At 39.3% G+C, this 13,531-nt stretch overlaps 1 protein-coding gene across 1 annotated transcript in view; it reads right to left on the bottom strand.

Moving 5' to 3' along the window:
• Positions 1-13,531, bottom strand: part of PGM5 (phosphoglucomutase 5) — a 210,350-nt gene that overhangs the window by 160,339 nt on the left and 36,480 nt on the right. Inside the window, exons 5-6 of the mRNA XM_061425479.1 lie at positions 10,888-11,078; positions 10,135-10,289 (exon numbers count right to left, since the gene is read on the bottom strand). Of these exons, the coding sequence (XP_061281463.1) occupies positions 10,135-10,289; positions 10,888-11,078 (346 nt within the window). The remainder of the gene's footprint in view (positions 1-10,134; positions 10,290-10,887; positions 11,079-13,531) is intronic.

The following is a 13,531-nucleotide window of genomic DNA, read 5'->3' as shown; positions in this document are numbered from 1 at the left end:
TGATATAAAATAAAATTTGCCAGTTTTAAGTATACAGTTGTATAAATCTTGATAGATAGGTACACAGATAGAGTTGTGTTATTAATACTGCTACCATAATTAAGATACAGAACATTTTTATCAGCCCAAAAAGTTACCTCATACCTCTTTGCAATAATGAATTGGATTGATTTTTAAAATGTATAAGAATTTGAAGTCACAAAAAAGAAAGGAGGATATTTAGCCAAATGGACCCTTCAAAAACCAAAACTGAGATTATAAGTAAAGATAGGTCATGAAGTCAACATTTGCATTGGAGAACAACTACATGCCACTTAGTTATATGCTGTAGACCAGATGGCATTGGAACCCAGCCTTAAGTGATCTTTAATTCCCAATCACCCAGGGTGGTATACATGAATTTCTTTCAGTATTGGCAGAATTCACCAGTGGTCAAAATTATTTGCCAAATGCCAACAAGTGCCAATGGGAATGGAAGGACTGAGGATAGGATGTTGGAACTGTTATTAATGACTATGCCTTTCCAGAAACAAAACTGAAGAGTGGCCAGGAGTCCCTACAGATATAGCAGGCCAGAGAAAGCCAGTTCCTAAAAATGGTTTGTCCGAGACCACATGTAGGGGTAATGATAACTATATGTTTTGGAACTCAGGTTACTGATTGCTCATTCAAAACTGTTTTACTGACCAACATAGAGAGCAAACACCCAACCAAGACAGCTCTGAACAACTGAACAAAAGATGGTTTATCCAACATCTCCAAAGTTCTTGTAGATTCTAGTCTTAAATGTTATCAATTTATTCCTCTCACTTTAGGTAATTAATCTATAAATGCCCTCTACTTAATGTGGGCATGAAATTGCTTTCTCATCTGACACCAACTCATAGAAATACTGACAAACAGGCTTGAATCACCATCAGCATCCTTTCCAGAAGGTAGACACAAAAGGCATAGAAGAAGGTATCCTTTAACCTAGGATGAAATCAGTACTCACCCTACCTACCAGGGAAAGGAATAAAGAAACCTCAGCTTAAGTTCAGGCTCTGGTAAGTGTGTTTACCTACTGACTGAGAAATAAGTGCTATGCCATTGCTTCCTTTTATCTCATTTTTATTATCAATACATAGCATAACTAAAATTCAACTCACCTCAAATTTACCTAAATATAAATGAAAACCATAAGTCAGGCATAGTTTTATTAGACACCTAAAAGACTAACAAATTATACATCATTCCTTTTCTCCTTATCACTCAGTATATTTATTTTCCTCTGCAACCAATAAATTGACAAATTTATTTTGTAAAAAATTTCAAAGAAGCTTGTTTATATATCATGGCAGTTAACTTTTAGAATTATGTGATTAGATCTGTGGAGCTCAAGCTTCTTTTTCTCCCAAATAAAAAATATTCCAAAAGGGAAAAAAATCTTATTCATTCATTTGGTAAGCGTTTTTGAGAACCTATCCTATGCCAGGCACTGGCCAAAACCTTTGCTTGTAGGGGATTTACAGGACATTAGGAATCAGACAAACACATGTTTTTAATGTCTGTGACAACTGTGATGAAGAGACCTCTGAAGAGTAAGTTCTATGTGCTGCTTTGGATGGAGAAATATGACATCAAGTCTTGAAAGATCAGGAAGAACAAAGTAGGCAGTGGGACAAGGTGAAGGGAACACATTTCAAGGAAAGAGAACAGGATATGCAAAGGTACATCAGTGTGCTGCTGCTGCTAAGTCGCTTCAGTCATGTCCGACTCTGTGCGACCCCATAGACGGCAGCCCACCAGGCTCCCCCATCCCTGGGATTCTCTAGGCAAGAACACTGGAGTGGGTTGCCATTTCCTTCTCCAATGCGTGAAAGTGAAAAGTGAAAGTGAAGTCGCCCAGTCCTGTCCAACTCTTAGCGACCCCATGGACTGCAGCCTTCCAGGCTCCTCCATCCATGGGATTTTCCAGGTGAGAGTACTGGAGTGTGAGAGGTCATCAAACTTGGAAACTTCTCCCAGGTGGCTTCCCAGGTGGCTCAGTGGTAAAGAATCTGCCTGCCGAGCAGGAGACGCAGGCTCGATCCCTGGGTTGGGAAGATCACCTGGAGAAAGAAATGGCAACCCATTCCAGTATTCTTGCCTGGGAAATCCCATGGACAGAGGAGCCTGGTGGGTGACAGTCCATGGAGTCACAAAAGAGTCAGACACAACTTAGCAACTAAACGACAGCAACAAATATATAGAATGTACAATGAGCTCATGGAAATCCATCAAAAAAGGGGAGAAAATCCTAAATACAAACTCAGGCAAAGTATAAGAACAGACAGTAATAGAAAGGAAACCCCCAAATCTCAAGCATTTGAAGAGATGTTCATTAGTAATATGAGAAATGAAAATTTAGTACAGCAATGGTATATTACTCTCTCTTCCACTGGTCATTGACTCTTCCATTAGTCAATAAAAGCATTGGTCTGGACTTGAAGATGCAGAAACTAGCAGGGGAAGCAGACTAGTGAAGTACAATCTAACACAGGATTTGGTCAAATTAAGTATACACAGTACTCCTGACCCAACAATTCTCCTCTTGGATACCCATGTCGAAGAAACTCACATAAATCCCAAGGGGGCTCTGAGCATCATTCACTGATGTGGGAGGTAAGAGGCAGCCTGAGTGTTCAGAGGAGCAGGAATGGAAGTAACCTGTGGATGCACACCATGGACTACTATGCAGCAGTCAGAAGCAACACACTACATGCACACTTAGCCACTGAGAGGATCTGAACATAAAGTCTGTAGTGGAAAAGAGTAAGAAACCAAATACAGTCTATTTATAGTACTAGTCACAATCATTTGAAGTACATGCAAATAAAACAACATACGCAAACAAAAGGATACCCAACAAATACACATTTGTGATTGTCTCTGGGAGGAGGGTAGTCAAAGAAAAGAGAACTACGTTAATTTTTTAATAATAAGAAACGAGTCTCCCACTGGACACATTATGAAAGGACTGTTCAATGATGAGCATGATTAACTCAGCTGGTTACACCTGAGGTCCAAAAAACTGGGGAGAGGATGAGACTGGGAGACAAGCAGGTAGAGATTACCAAAAAGACTGGCCATTGTGCTGGCTGTTCCTTGTTTGCCCCTTCCACCCGAGAGTGCCCCATTTCATTCAACGCCCATCTCTGCCCTGTCGGCTTCCCTAGGAGGCTGAGCTGCAAGGGCTGCCCCCTGCTTCCTGTGGGGTTTGGTCCAGAGGGGGCATCACCAAGAGACTGGAGGGTGGGAAAAGAGAGAAGTTAGGGTATTTATACCTCCCTGACAAGATCAGTCCCGACAACTCCAAATCTTCTCAGGCTATGGTTACCCAATCCCTCCCTGACTCTTCAGTCCTGGGGGATTACTAGCTTTCTGATACTGTGAGTCCTGGGATGCCTCTCCATCACTTCTTGCTTTTTTTTTGTTTGTTTCCTTCATTATCTTTGTTCATACTTCTGTGACCAGGTTATTAAAGCTACTATTACTAAATTCTTTTTAGCAAACCCCTTTGATGGTGCCATTTCCTTTCTCCCTCGACCATGAATTAAACAGCTATGGATGGTTTTAGGGCAATAACTACTATTATAAAGAGTTTTTTCCTCCCTTTTCTGTTTTAATATAGGTTACACTTGAACATATTTATCTGCTAAGGGGATGTATGGGAGACTGGATAATTACATATCAGCTCACAACACTCTCTCCCCCTTACCACCGTGCATCCTGACTGATCTTGGAGACAAAATAACATAGATTTAAAGTGTGTAACAAGGACCAAGTTCATCGTAGATCAGTAGATGTTGCATACTTGCTGGTTTAACACTGTCTAGATTCCAATGACCAGCTGGGTATGTTCAAGATAAACCTACAGTACATATTTCAGATTGGGGACTGGCAACAAATAGTTGTAGACTACATTCTGAAAAAAACAAGCATTTTCACATGTGCTATGGGCCATTTCTGGCTTCCTTGGTGGCTCAGACGGTAAAGCGTCTGCCTGCAATGCAGGAGATCTGGGTTCGATCCCTGGGTCGGGAAGATCCCCTGGAGAAGGAAATGGCAACCCACTCCGGTACTCTTGCCTGGAAAATCCCATGGGTGGAGGAGCCTGCTAGGCTACAGTCCATGGGGTTGCAAAGAGTTGGACACGACTGAGCAACGTCACTTTTTTTTTTTTTTTAATGGGCCATTTTTAATCTCAGCATCAAAGCCAGGTCTACCTGCATGTTTCTAGTCTTTGGTCCTACCCATAAACTCTTCAGAAAGTCCATTATCTACCTTACCAAGGAGGATGTTCCACACTTGCCAATTATTACTATACCAAGTTCATTTCCCCTGAACATGCATTACAATTTGTGTTTATATGCTTTTTCTTTACTTGTTATTATACATCTTCTACATCAGACAGTAAGTTCCATCAGGGCAAGGGACAATTGTCTAGGATATAGAAGGCCCTTAATAAATATTTCTTGAGTGAATAAATGGTGAACAACAGGAGTGACACAAAAAGCAAAAAGAGAGTAGCAGAGTCCCAGTTCTCTTTTCCATCATGTTTATGGGTGGTGGACTTCATATGGCCTCCCGGTAGTCAAAACATACTTTCTAGATATGGCTCCCTTGCAGTGTATACTAGCATCCTAGCCTTGATTGAGGCTCTAAATATCTCTTAATGAGGAGAGTTCATGTCTGCACGTGTCTGCCTTGCTTAACATGGCATTCAGCACAGGACCAAGCACAGATGGGTGCTTCATAAGTATTACTGAAGGATGATAACACAGAGGATTATTTAATACCGCCTCACAGGGTAAAGACAAATCTTGGGCCACAAATATACTTCTAGTGTGCTTACTTCTCGAATAATTTGAACCAAAATTATTTCAGCAACACAGATTCATCTGTAACCACAAATCAGACACATTCAGAATGACAAAGCCCAAAAGAATGCCATTTTCAAGGCTGAGACGGTATTATTCTGGGGTAAATGGAATCCTTGTTTCAGTGATATTGTAAGAGTAGAAATGAAAGATACTGAAAGTCTTCCCTTGGGGAACAACAATTATCCATGAAACAATGGAAGTTTGTCTGAATAATTCATCAGCATCAAGGGTGCAGGCCTCCCTTATTCTGCAATCCGAAGAGTTTGGGCAAGTGTACCATGGAATGTATCTCAGTCACTTTGCTGTCTTTCTTCCAGGGTCTGGCATTTAGGGGCACATTCCTATGATTTTATTAATTAAAAAATAACCTAAGTGGGAAACTTAGATAAAATTTTGAGGCAGCATTTCTTTCACGAAGACGAAACTTATAAAGTGTCTATCAGGAGAATCCACCAGGGACTCCACAAGAGATCAAATACCCAAAACAAATCACCACTTCAGAGTCCCACAGAATTCTGAATCCCAACCAGCAAGCATGAATAATCCTTTTAAATGGTCACTTAGGTATCAGAACAGGTCCTCTGTGAACTTTCTAAGCAAGGCTTCTGGTTTCTGACTGAAACAGAGATTCATTGGGAAGGAGGGATAAACTGAAACCAAGAACAACTGGGAAATTTCCATAAGAAAAGAGCACAAATGGGTTGTGTTGTCAGAATGAAACTGGCCGTTCCCGGCCAGGGTTTGGGAAGCTGCTGACTACCCCACGGGAAAGCTGAGCAATATTCGCAACTGGTCTCTCAGAAACCATCCTGATTAAGTTGCAGTTACTAGGCAGATGCAATAGTTTCAAATCCCAGGTCACTTTCTTATTAGCTGTGTAAACTTGTGTCACTTAATCTCTCTGATAATTGGTTCAGCATCTTTAATATGCTGAGAGTAATGTCTACCCAATACCTTTCTAAATTACTGCAAAGATCAAGTGAGTTCAAATTAATGAAAGTTCCTTATAAATTGTAAGATTATGTATAAGTGTACATGCATGCTCAGTTGCTGGGTCTTTCTGACCCTTTGTGACCCCATGGACGGCAGCCTGCCAGGTTCTTCTGTCCATGTGATTCTCTAGGAGAGAATACTGGAGTGGGTTGCCATTTCCTCTTTCTGACACAGTGATTGAACTCACATTTCTCCCAAGTCTCCTGCACTGGTAGGCGGATTCTTTACCAACCACTGAGCCACCTTATATATCCTCCCAGAATATTAAGTAACCTGCATAGAACTCAGGATGCTCTATGACTCTGGGTTTTCCATTTCTAGAGACAGTCTGGTTTTTGCTTTGCTTTCTACAAGTTTTGTTGATTTGTTTTTAAAAGGAAAGATATAAACCAAGGCAAATGGGGAAGAATAGAATTACACATCCCACCCTTTGGAGCTGCTAGGCAAGAATTTTAAACTGTGGTTGGTTCATTATCACAGATTTGACATCAGTATCACCTGAGGGAAAGAAGGACCATAGCGGGCATCCAAAAGTCATCTGATTCATCTCTGTACTGGGGGAGGATTAAAAGATCAATTTACAGAAATCAATTATATTTCTAATTACTAGTGGCAAACAACTGGAAAATCAAACTTATAAAACTATTCCATTTGCATTAGCATCAAAATATACAAAATACTCATGAATCAATTTAACAAAAATTGTAAAGATTTCCACGCTAAACTACAAAATATACAGAAGAGAAACTAACCTACAAAGTATGTAAGAGAAATTAAAGAAAACTAAATAAAATGAGAGATATATCATATTCAAGGACTAGAAATCTCAATATTATTGTAATGCAATTCTTCCAGAATTGCTCTGTGGACTCAACACAATTTCAATCAAAATTGCAACAGGCCCTAGTAGAAAATAACAAGTTGATTCTAAAATGTATATAGAAATGCAAAGGACATTAGATATATAATTTTTTCTATATGAAGAAAAAGGAAATAAGAGTTGGGGGAGTCATCTGACTTAAACAATTACTTTAAAATTTCAATAATCAAGACAAGGAAATATTGGCATAGGGATAGACAATAGATCAATGGAGCAGAAGGGATAATCTTGAAACAGACTCACATATATATGTGGTCAACTGATTTTTGACAGACACATCAAGGGAAAGGTAAATTCTTTTCAATAACAAGTGGATATAGGGAAAAAGTGAACCTCAACCCCTGCCTTATAAACCACAGAAAAATTAATTCAAAATCCTCAAAGACTTAAATGCAAAATTAAAACTACAATGATTCTAGAAGAAAGGACAGGAAAAAAAAACATCTTTTTGACCTCTGCATAAGCAAAGATTTCTTACAGAGGATAAAAAAGTATATATTAATTATATGAGGGCTTCCCTGGCAGCTCAGCTGGTAAAGAATCTGCCTGCAATGCAGAAGACCCTGGTTCAATTTCTGGATTGGGAAGATCCCCTGGAGAAAGGATAGGCTACCCACTCCAGTATTCTTGGGCTTCCCTGGTGGCTCAGACAGTAAAAAATCCACCTGCAATTCAGGAGACCTGGGTTTGATCCCTGGGTTGGGAAAATCCTATGGAGGAGGATATAGCAATCCACTCCAGTATTCTTGCCTGGAGAAGTCCCATGGACAGAAGAGCCTGGTGGGCTACAGTCATGGGGTTGCATAGAGTCCGACATGACTGAGTGACTAAGCACACAATTATATAAGAAAAAAACTGGACGTTGTCAAAATTTAAAACTCACACTCATCAAAAGACACAATTAAGAATTTGAGTGGGGAAGTGACAGGCGTGGAGAAAATGTTTGTAATACATATATATGACAAAAGACTTATATCCAGGGAATTCCCTGGTGGACCAGTGGTTAGGCCTCTCACTGCTGAGGGCCTGGGTTCAATCCTTGGTCAGGAAACTAAGATCCCACAAGCTGGCAGTATGGACAAAAAAAAAAACTTATTATTGAGAATATATATAAAGAACTTCTATAAATCAGTAACAAAAAGACAAATAATGCACCTTCAACTGAGCAAATATATTTTGAACAGGTACATAACATAGAAGTTCATAAATGGACAATGAGCATATGAAAATGAGCTCAACATCACTAGAACAATACAAATTTAAACCAAAATGAAACAGTATTTTGCACTCACTACACTGGTTAAAATAAAAAAGACTGATAACACCAAATGTTGTAGAAGACATAAAGCAACTAAAACTCTCACACGTTGCAAATAAGAGTATAAAATGGAAAATAGTTTGGCAGTTTCTTGTTAAATTAAACATACATCTATCCTACAATCAGCATTCTACTCCTGGATATTAACTGAAGAAATGTAGATGCATACACAAAAAGACATGTGTAAGAATGTTTATAATGGCATGATTTATAGTATCTAATAAGTGAAAACAACCCAAATGTTCATCAACAGGATACTGGAAAAATAAATTGTGATATATTCATGCATTGATCTACTATACTGCAACATAGGGGAATGGACTAGTTACAAATTCAGTGAATGTGTATGAATAAAAAAATATATTAAATGAAAATACTAGTAACAAATATGTAGTATATGATTCTATTTTTGTGAAGCTCAAGAACAGGCAAAGCCTAAATATGGCAGAAGAAATGACAACAATGGGGCATTGGAAGGAAGAACTATGGGGGGTGGTGGGAATGTTCTATATCTTATTTTCATTGGTTGTCACCCAGATGTACACCTTTTCCAAAACTCATTGAATTGTACCCTTAACTCACTTCACTGCATATAAAATTTACTTCAGGAATGATTGAATGAATGGTAACACCATGAGAAAATAACTTCACAATCCAGAAGACAAGATTCTTCAGGACAACTGGTCTGGTCTCCTCAAAAATCATTATCATTAACTAAAAGATAAAAGGCTTATGCTAGATTCTAAAAGACTTAAGAGATGTGACAACCAGATGCAATGTATGATGTTAGACAGGATGCTGCTTTGGGCAAAATCATCCATTAAAGACACTCCAAGGACACTTGGGGGAAATTTGCATATGATCTTGGTTTTAGATGATATAAAAGTGTATTAAGACAAAGTGTATTAACAGACTTGGAGATTGTTGATGGGGAAAAAAGTTACAAGGCAGTATGTACTTTCAGATCTCTTTTCTGTTTCACAAAAAGGCAAATATACATTATACATATTATATTATGTATGTTATATATGATTTATAACTATGCATATATATTATATATGTATATAAAGAGATTCAGTGGGGAATATACATTTATCAATTAACATAAGCGGCTCAGGCAGAGTTGCTTACATTTTCCTAGTTTTCTGTTTTTTTTTAACTTTCCATCATGAACAAATCCTGCTTCCACAATAATATACATTGCCTGAAAATATTAGACTCTGAAATTCACTGTTTTCTAAGATAAGGTAAAAGATGGATGGATAGAGCCAGGGAAAGAAACCTTAGACTGTTATCTACCGAGTCTCCTGTTGAGCATTTTCCATGTGTATCTTGCTTCATTCTCACGACAAACTTATCTTCCCTGTTTTTACAGAACTAATGATGATATAGTAAAAGTTGCTCAGTCATGTCTGACTCTTTGCAATCCCATGGACTGTAGCCTGCCAGGCTCCCCTGTCCATGAAATTCTCCAGGCCAGAATACTGGAGTAGGTTGTCTATCCCTTCTCCAGGGGATCTTCTCAACCCAGGAATTGAACTGGGGTCTCCTGGATTGCAGGCAGATTCTTTACCAGCTGAGCTACCAGGGAAGCCTGAGATAGGTGAGCATTTTAAAATAATATTATCTGATCTTTCTACCTTGCTTACATATTTAGTAAGTTTTCTTACCCAACATTTATGAAGCATTTACTATGAACCATGCGTTCTGTTACATGGTTTATAAGAATCACCTCATTCCTACCTCAAACAATCCATGTAAGGATGATACTATTATCATGCTCATTTTAAAGATAAGAAAACAGAGACACAGAAATCAAATAAGTCTCCCAAGTTCCTGAGAGCTAAGATGTAGCAGAACCCAGTTCAGGCCACCTGATTTTTCACACTTCTACTAACTATACCATGTCTCTAAATTCCCATATCTCTAAATTCAACATATTCCCAAAGTGAGAGGGGAGAATGAGTGATAGCCACAGCAGAGGGAACAATGACATCAGAGGCCTGTCATGCAGTTTTCCACAGTGACATTTTGCTTACCTGTCGAGGGCTGTGCTGGTGGGCATACTCCTTCCAAACCCTCGGACTCCCATCTGACGGAAATATGGAATGCAAGAGAGGTTGGCGGCAATGATGGCCAAGGAGTCGGAAGGGCTCACAAAGAAGCCATTTTGGCCTAGGATCATGTAACGGTCCTGTGGGAAAGAATGTGTGAAAATGTTCAGGCAAAGGCATCTGCTGCTAGCAGTCCATTCCCATCATCATCACAAGGCACTTACTGCCACCCTCACATTTAAACAATGTAAAACCACTTGAAAGAGGGCAAAGAGGGCGTGGGAAACTAAAATCCCTGAATATTGCAGGGCCCAGGATCTTGACACCACTAGGAAAATATCCAACCTGTCGAAATGTGGATGACTTCCTCAGGCTTTAGTAGCCTCTACATTCTTCATTCACACTTCCCCCAAACATAATGGAGAACAGAGATTATTACTAAAATAGCTGGTTTCTTAACATGGTGATCTCAACAACATCAGCTATAAATAAAGATGTACTGCATGAATTTTTTAAAAGAAATAACAACTTTATAACATATTGCTACTTGGAAAAAGAAAAGTAATGGCTATTTACGTGCAATACTAGGCCATTAAATAGAAGGGCAGATGCAGAGCCAGTTAAGGTTCGTATGCCCCATATGTGTCAGCCCCAGAGGTATTCAATAATTCTCTGGTTTCCAGTGTTTGGCTCATTATACATCAAAAGGATCAGCAGGCAGAAAGCTTTCCTCCTTACCCCATCAGCATCAAATGCAGCTCCAAATCCATATTCCCCTCCTTTCATAGCTTCCAGAAGGGTGGTGGCATATGTCAGGTTTGGGTCAGGATGCTGCCCTCCAAAATCTTCCAGGGGAACACAGTTGATTGCAGAATTGGCTGGGGCCCCCAGCTCATCACACAGAACTTTTCTCACATAGGGTCCCATAACTTAAAAAAGATACACAGCAATGTGAGATCTTTGCAGAACTCCTCCCCCAAGGGTGTTTTGTTCTTCTTAGAAGAAGGCTACTTCATAGCACAAGAAAAAAGAAGATAAATTCTACAAGTTTTTTCAAGCACAGAAAAATGGTTATTTCAATTACTACTCATTGAGCATCTATGTGCCAGTGACTATGTTAGGCATATAGAAGTTGTATTCAATAATCCAGCTGCATGAAATTTTTCTCCAAAACTTTCCGAAAATACTGCCAAAAAGAAATCAACTACCTAATAATAATTCATGGGCTGTTACTTTTTATATTAAAATCATTAGTTAAATATATGCAAAAGCACTTAAAGGCTCTAGCGATGTTCTTTGTCTCTACAGATGTTTTAACTTTGCCAAGTGTATAATTAAACATTGCCAACCACTGAAGCATATACAACTAAGTACATTTTACAAAATAAATGCTAAGGAGTTGTGTTTTCCAGTTCAACACACATTCATGGAATGCCTAACCCAGAACTCTTCTGTGAAGAACAGAGGGCATCCAGGAACACAAAGTGCTCTCAGTCTGGGCTCTCAGCCTGGCAGTGGGATGAGTCACATCTGCAGGTGAGTGACTGGACTTGTACAACTAGTTCAATTCAATGTGTAATGTATTTATTAAATAAAGAAATCCAACAGCTTAAAAGAGAAATGACCATAGGCAAGGCTTCAAAATGGAGCAGCATTTCTGGGAGAATGTAAATTTGACAGAAGTAAGGATGCTATCCAAATGCAAAGAACACTGTGAGCAAGGGAAGGGACCTGAGGTAGAACACACAGCACATTTGGGGACAAGCATGTAATCCTGTTGGCTGAAATACATAAAAGTTCCACTTTCCGTTTATTTTCAACTAACAGCATACAAACCACAGTGAACACACTTTGATTTGCCTGCCCAGCACCCATTTTCCTTTCCTCTGATAGCAGTATTTTGGGTCTTCTTTAGAGAACCAATCCTTTTCCCATCTCAGTTCATGTAATCTGAGTGTGGCTGAATCCTACTTCCCCCAAAACTAGGGAGGTGACCTAGGTCTGCCAATCCTCCATCCCTCAACCAGAGTGACTGATTCAGAGATGAACACATGGTACAAGCTAGGCAGTGAGGCTTAAATCCAGAAACAATTTTCAAACTCTTTGGAAAGAGAAACTCTCTTCCCTCTAGGTCAGATAATGCTAAGGCAAGAAACAGAAAGAGCCCTTTCTGCGGAATATAACCAGCCCAAAGTTATATTTCTGTGGAATATAACCAGCCTTAAGTTGAACGGTTCTATGAAGACTTACAACACCTTCTAGAACTAACACCCAAAAAAGATGTCCTTTTCATTATGGGGGACTGGAATGCAAAAGTAGGAAGTCAAGAAACACCTGGAGTAACAGGCAAATTTGGCCTTGGAATACAGAATTAAACAAGGCAAAGGCTAATAGAGTTTTGCCAAGAGAATGCACGGGTCATAGCAAACACCCTCTTCCAACAACACAAGAGAAGACTCTACACATAGACATCACCAGATGGTCAACACCGAAATCAGATTGATTATATTCTTTGCAGCCAAAGATGGAGAAGCTCTATACAGTCAGCAAAAACAAGACCAGGAGGTGGCTATGGCTCAGATCATGAGTTCCTTATTGCCAAATTCAGACTTAAATTGAAGAAAGTAGGGAAAACCACTAGACCATTCAGGTATGACCTAAATCAAATCCCTTATGACTATACAGTGGAAGTGAGAAATAGATTTAAGGGACTAGATCTGATACAGAGTGCCAGATGAACTATGGACAGAAGTTCGTGACACTACAGGAGACAGGAATCAAGACCATCTGCAAGAAAAAGAAATGCAAAAAAGCAAAATGTCTGTCTGAGGAGACCTTACAAATAGCTGAGAAAAGAAAAGAAGCGAAAAGCAAAGGAGAAAAGGAAAGATATACCCATTTGAATGCAGAGTTCCAAAGAATAGCAAGGAGAGATAAGAAAGCCTTCCTCAGTGATCAATGCAAAGAAATAGAGGAAAACAATAGAATAGGAAAGACTAGAGATCTCTTCAAGAAAATTAGACATACCAAGGGAATACTTGATGCAAAGATGGGCTCAATAAAGTACAGAAATGGTATGGACCTAACAGAAGCAGAAGAAATTAAGAAGAGGTGGCAAGAATACACAGAAGAACTGTACAAAAAAGATCTTCATGACCCAAATAATCACTATGGTGTGATCACTCACACTCACCTAGAGCCAGACATCCTGGAATGTGAAGTCAAGTGGGCCTTAGGAAGCATCACTACGAACAAAGCTAGTGGAGGTGATGGAATTCCAGTTGAGCTATTTCAAATCCTAAAAGATGATGCTGTGAAAGTGCTGCACTCAATATGCCAGCAAATTTGGAAAACTCAGCAGTGGCCACAGGACTGGAAAAGG

The sequence above is a fragment of the Bos javanicus genome, chromosome 8, assembly GCF_032452875.1.
Source record: "Bos javanicus breed banteng chromosome 8, ARS-OSU_banteng_1.0, whole genome shotgun sequence".
NCBI classification, from domain to species: domain Eukaryota; kingdom Metazoa; phylum Chordata; class Mammalia; order Artiodactyla; family Bovidae; genus Bos; species Bos javanicus.
This window is presented reverse-complemented; position numbering and strand designations above follow the sequence as displayed.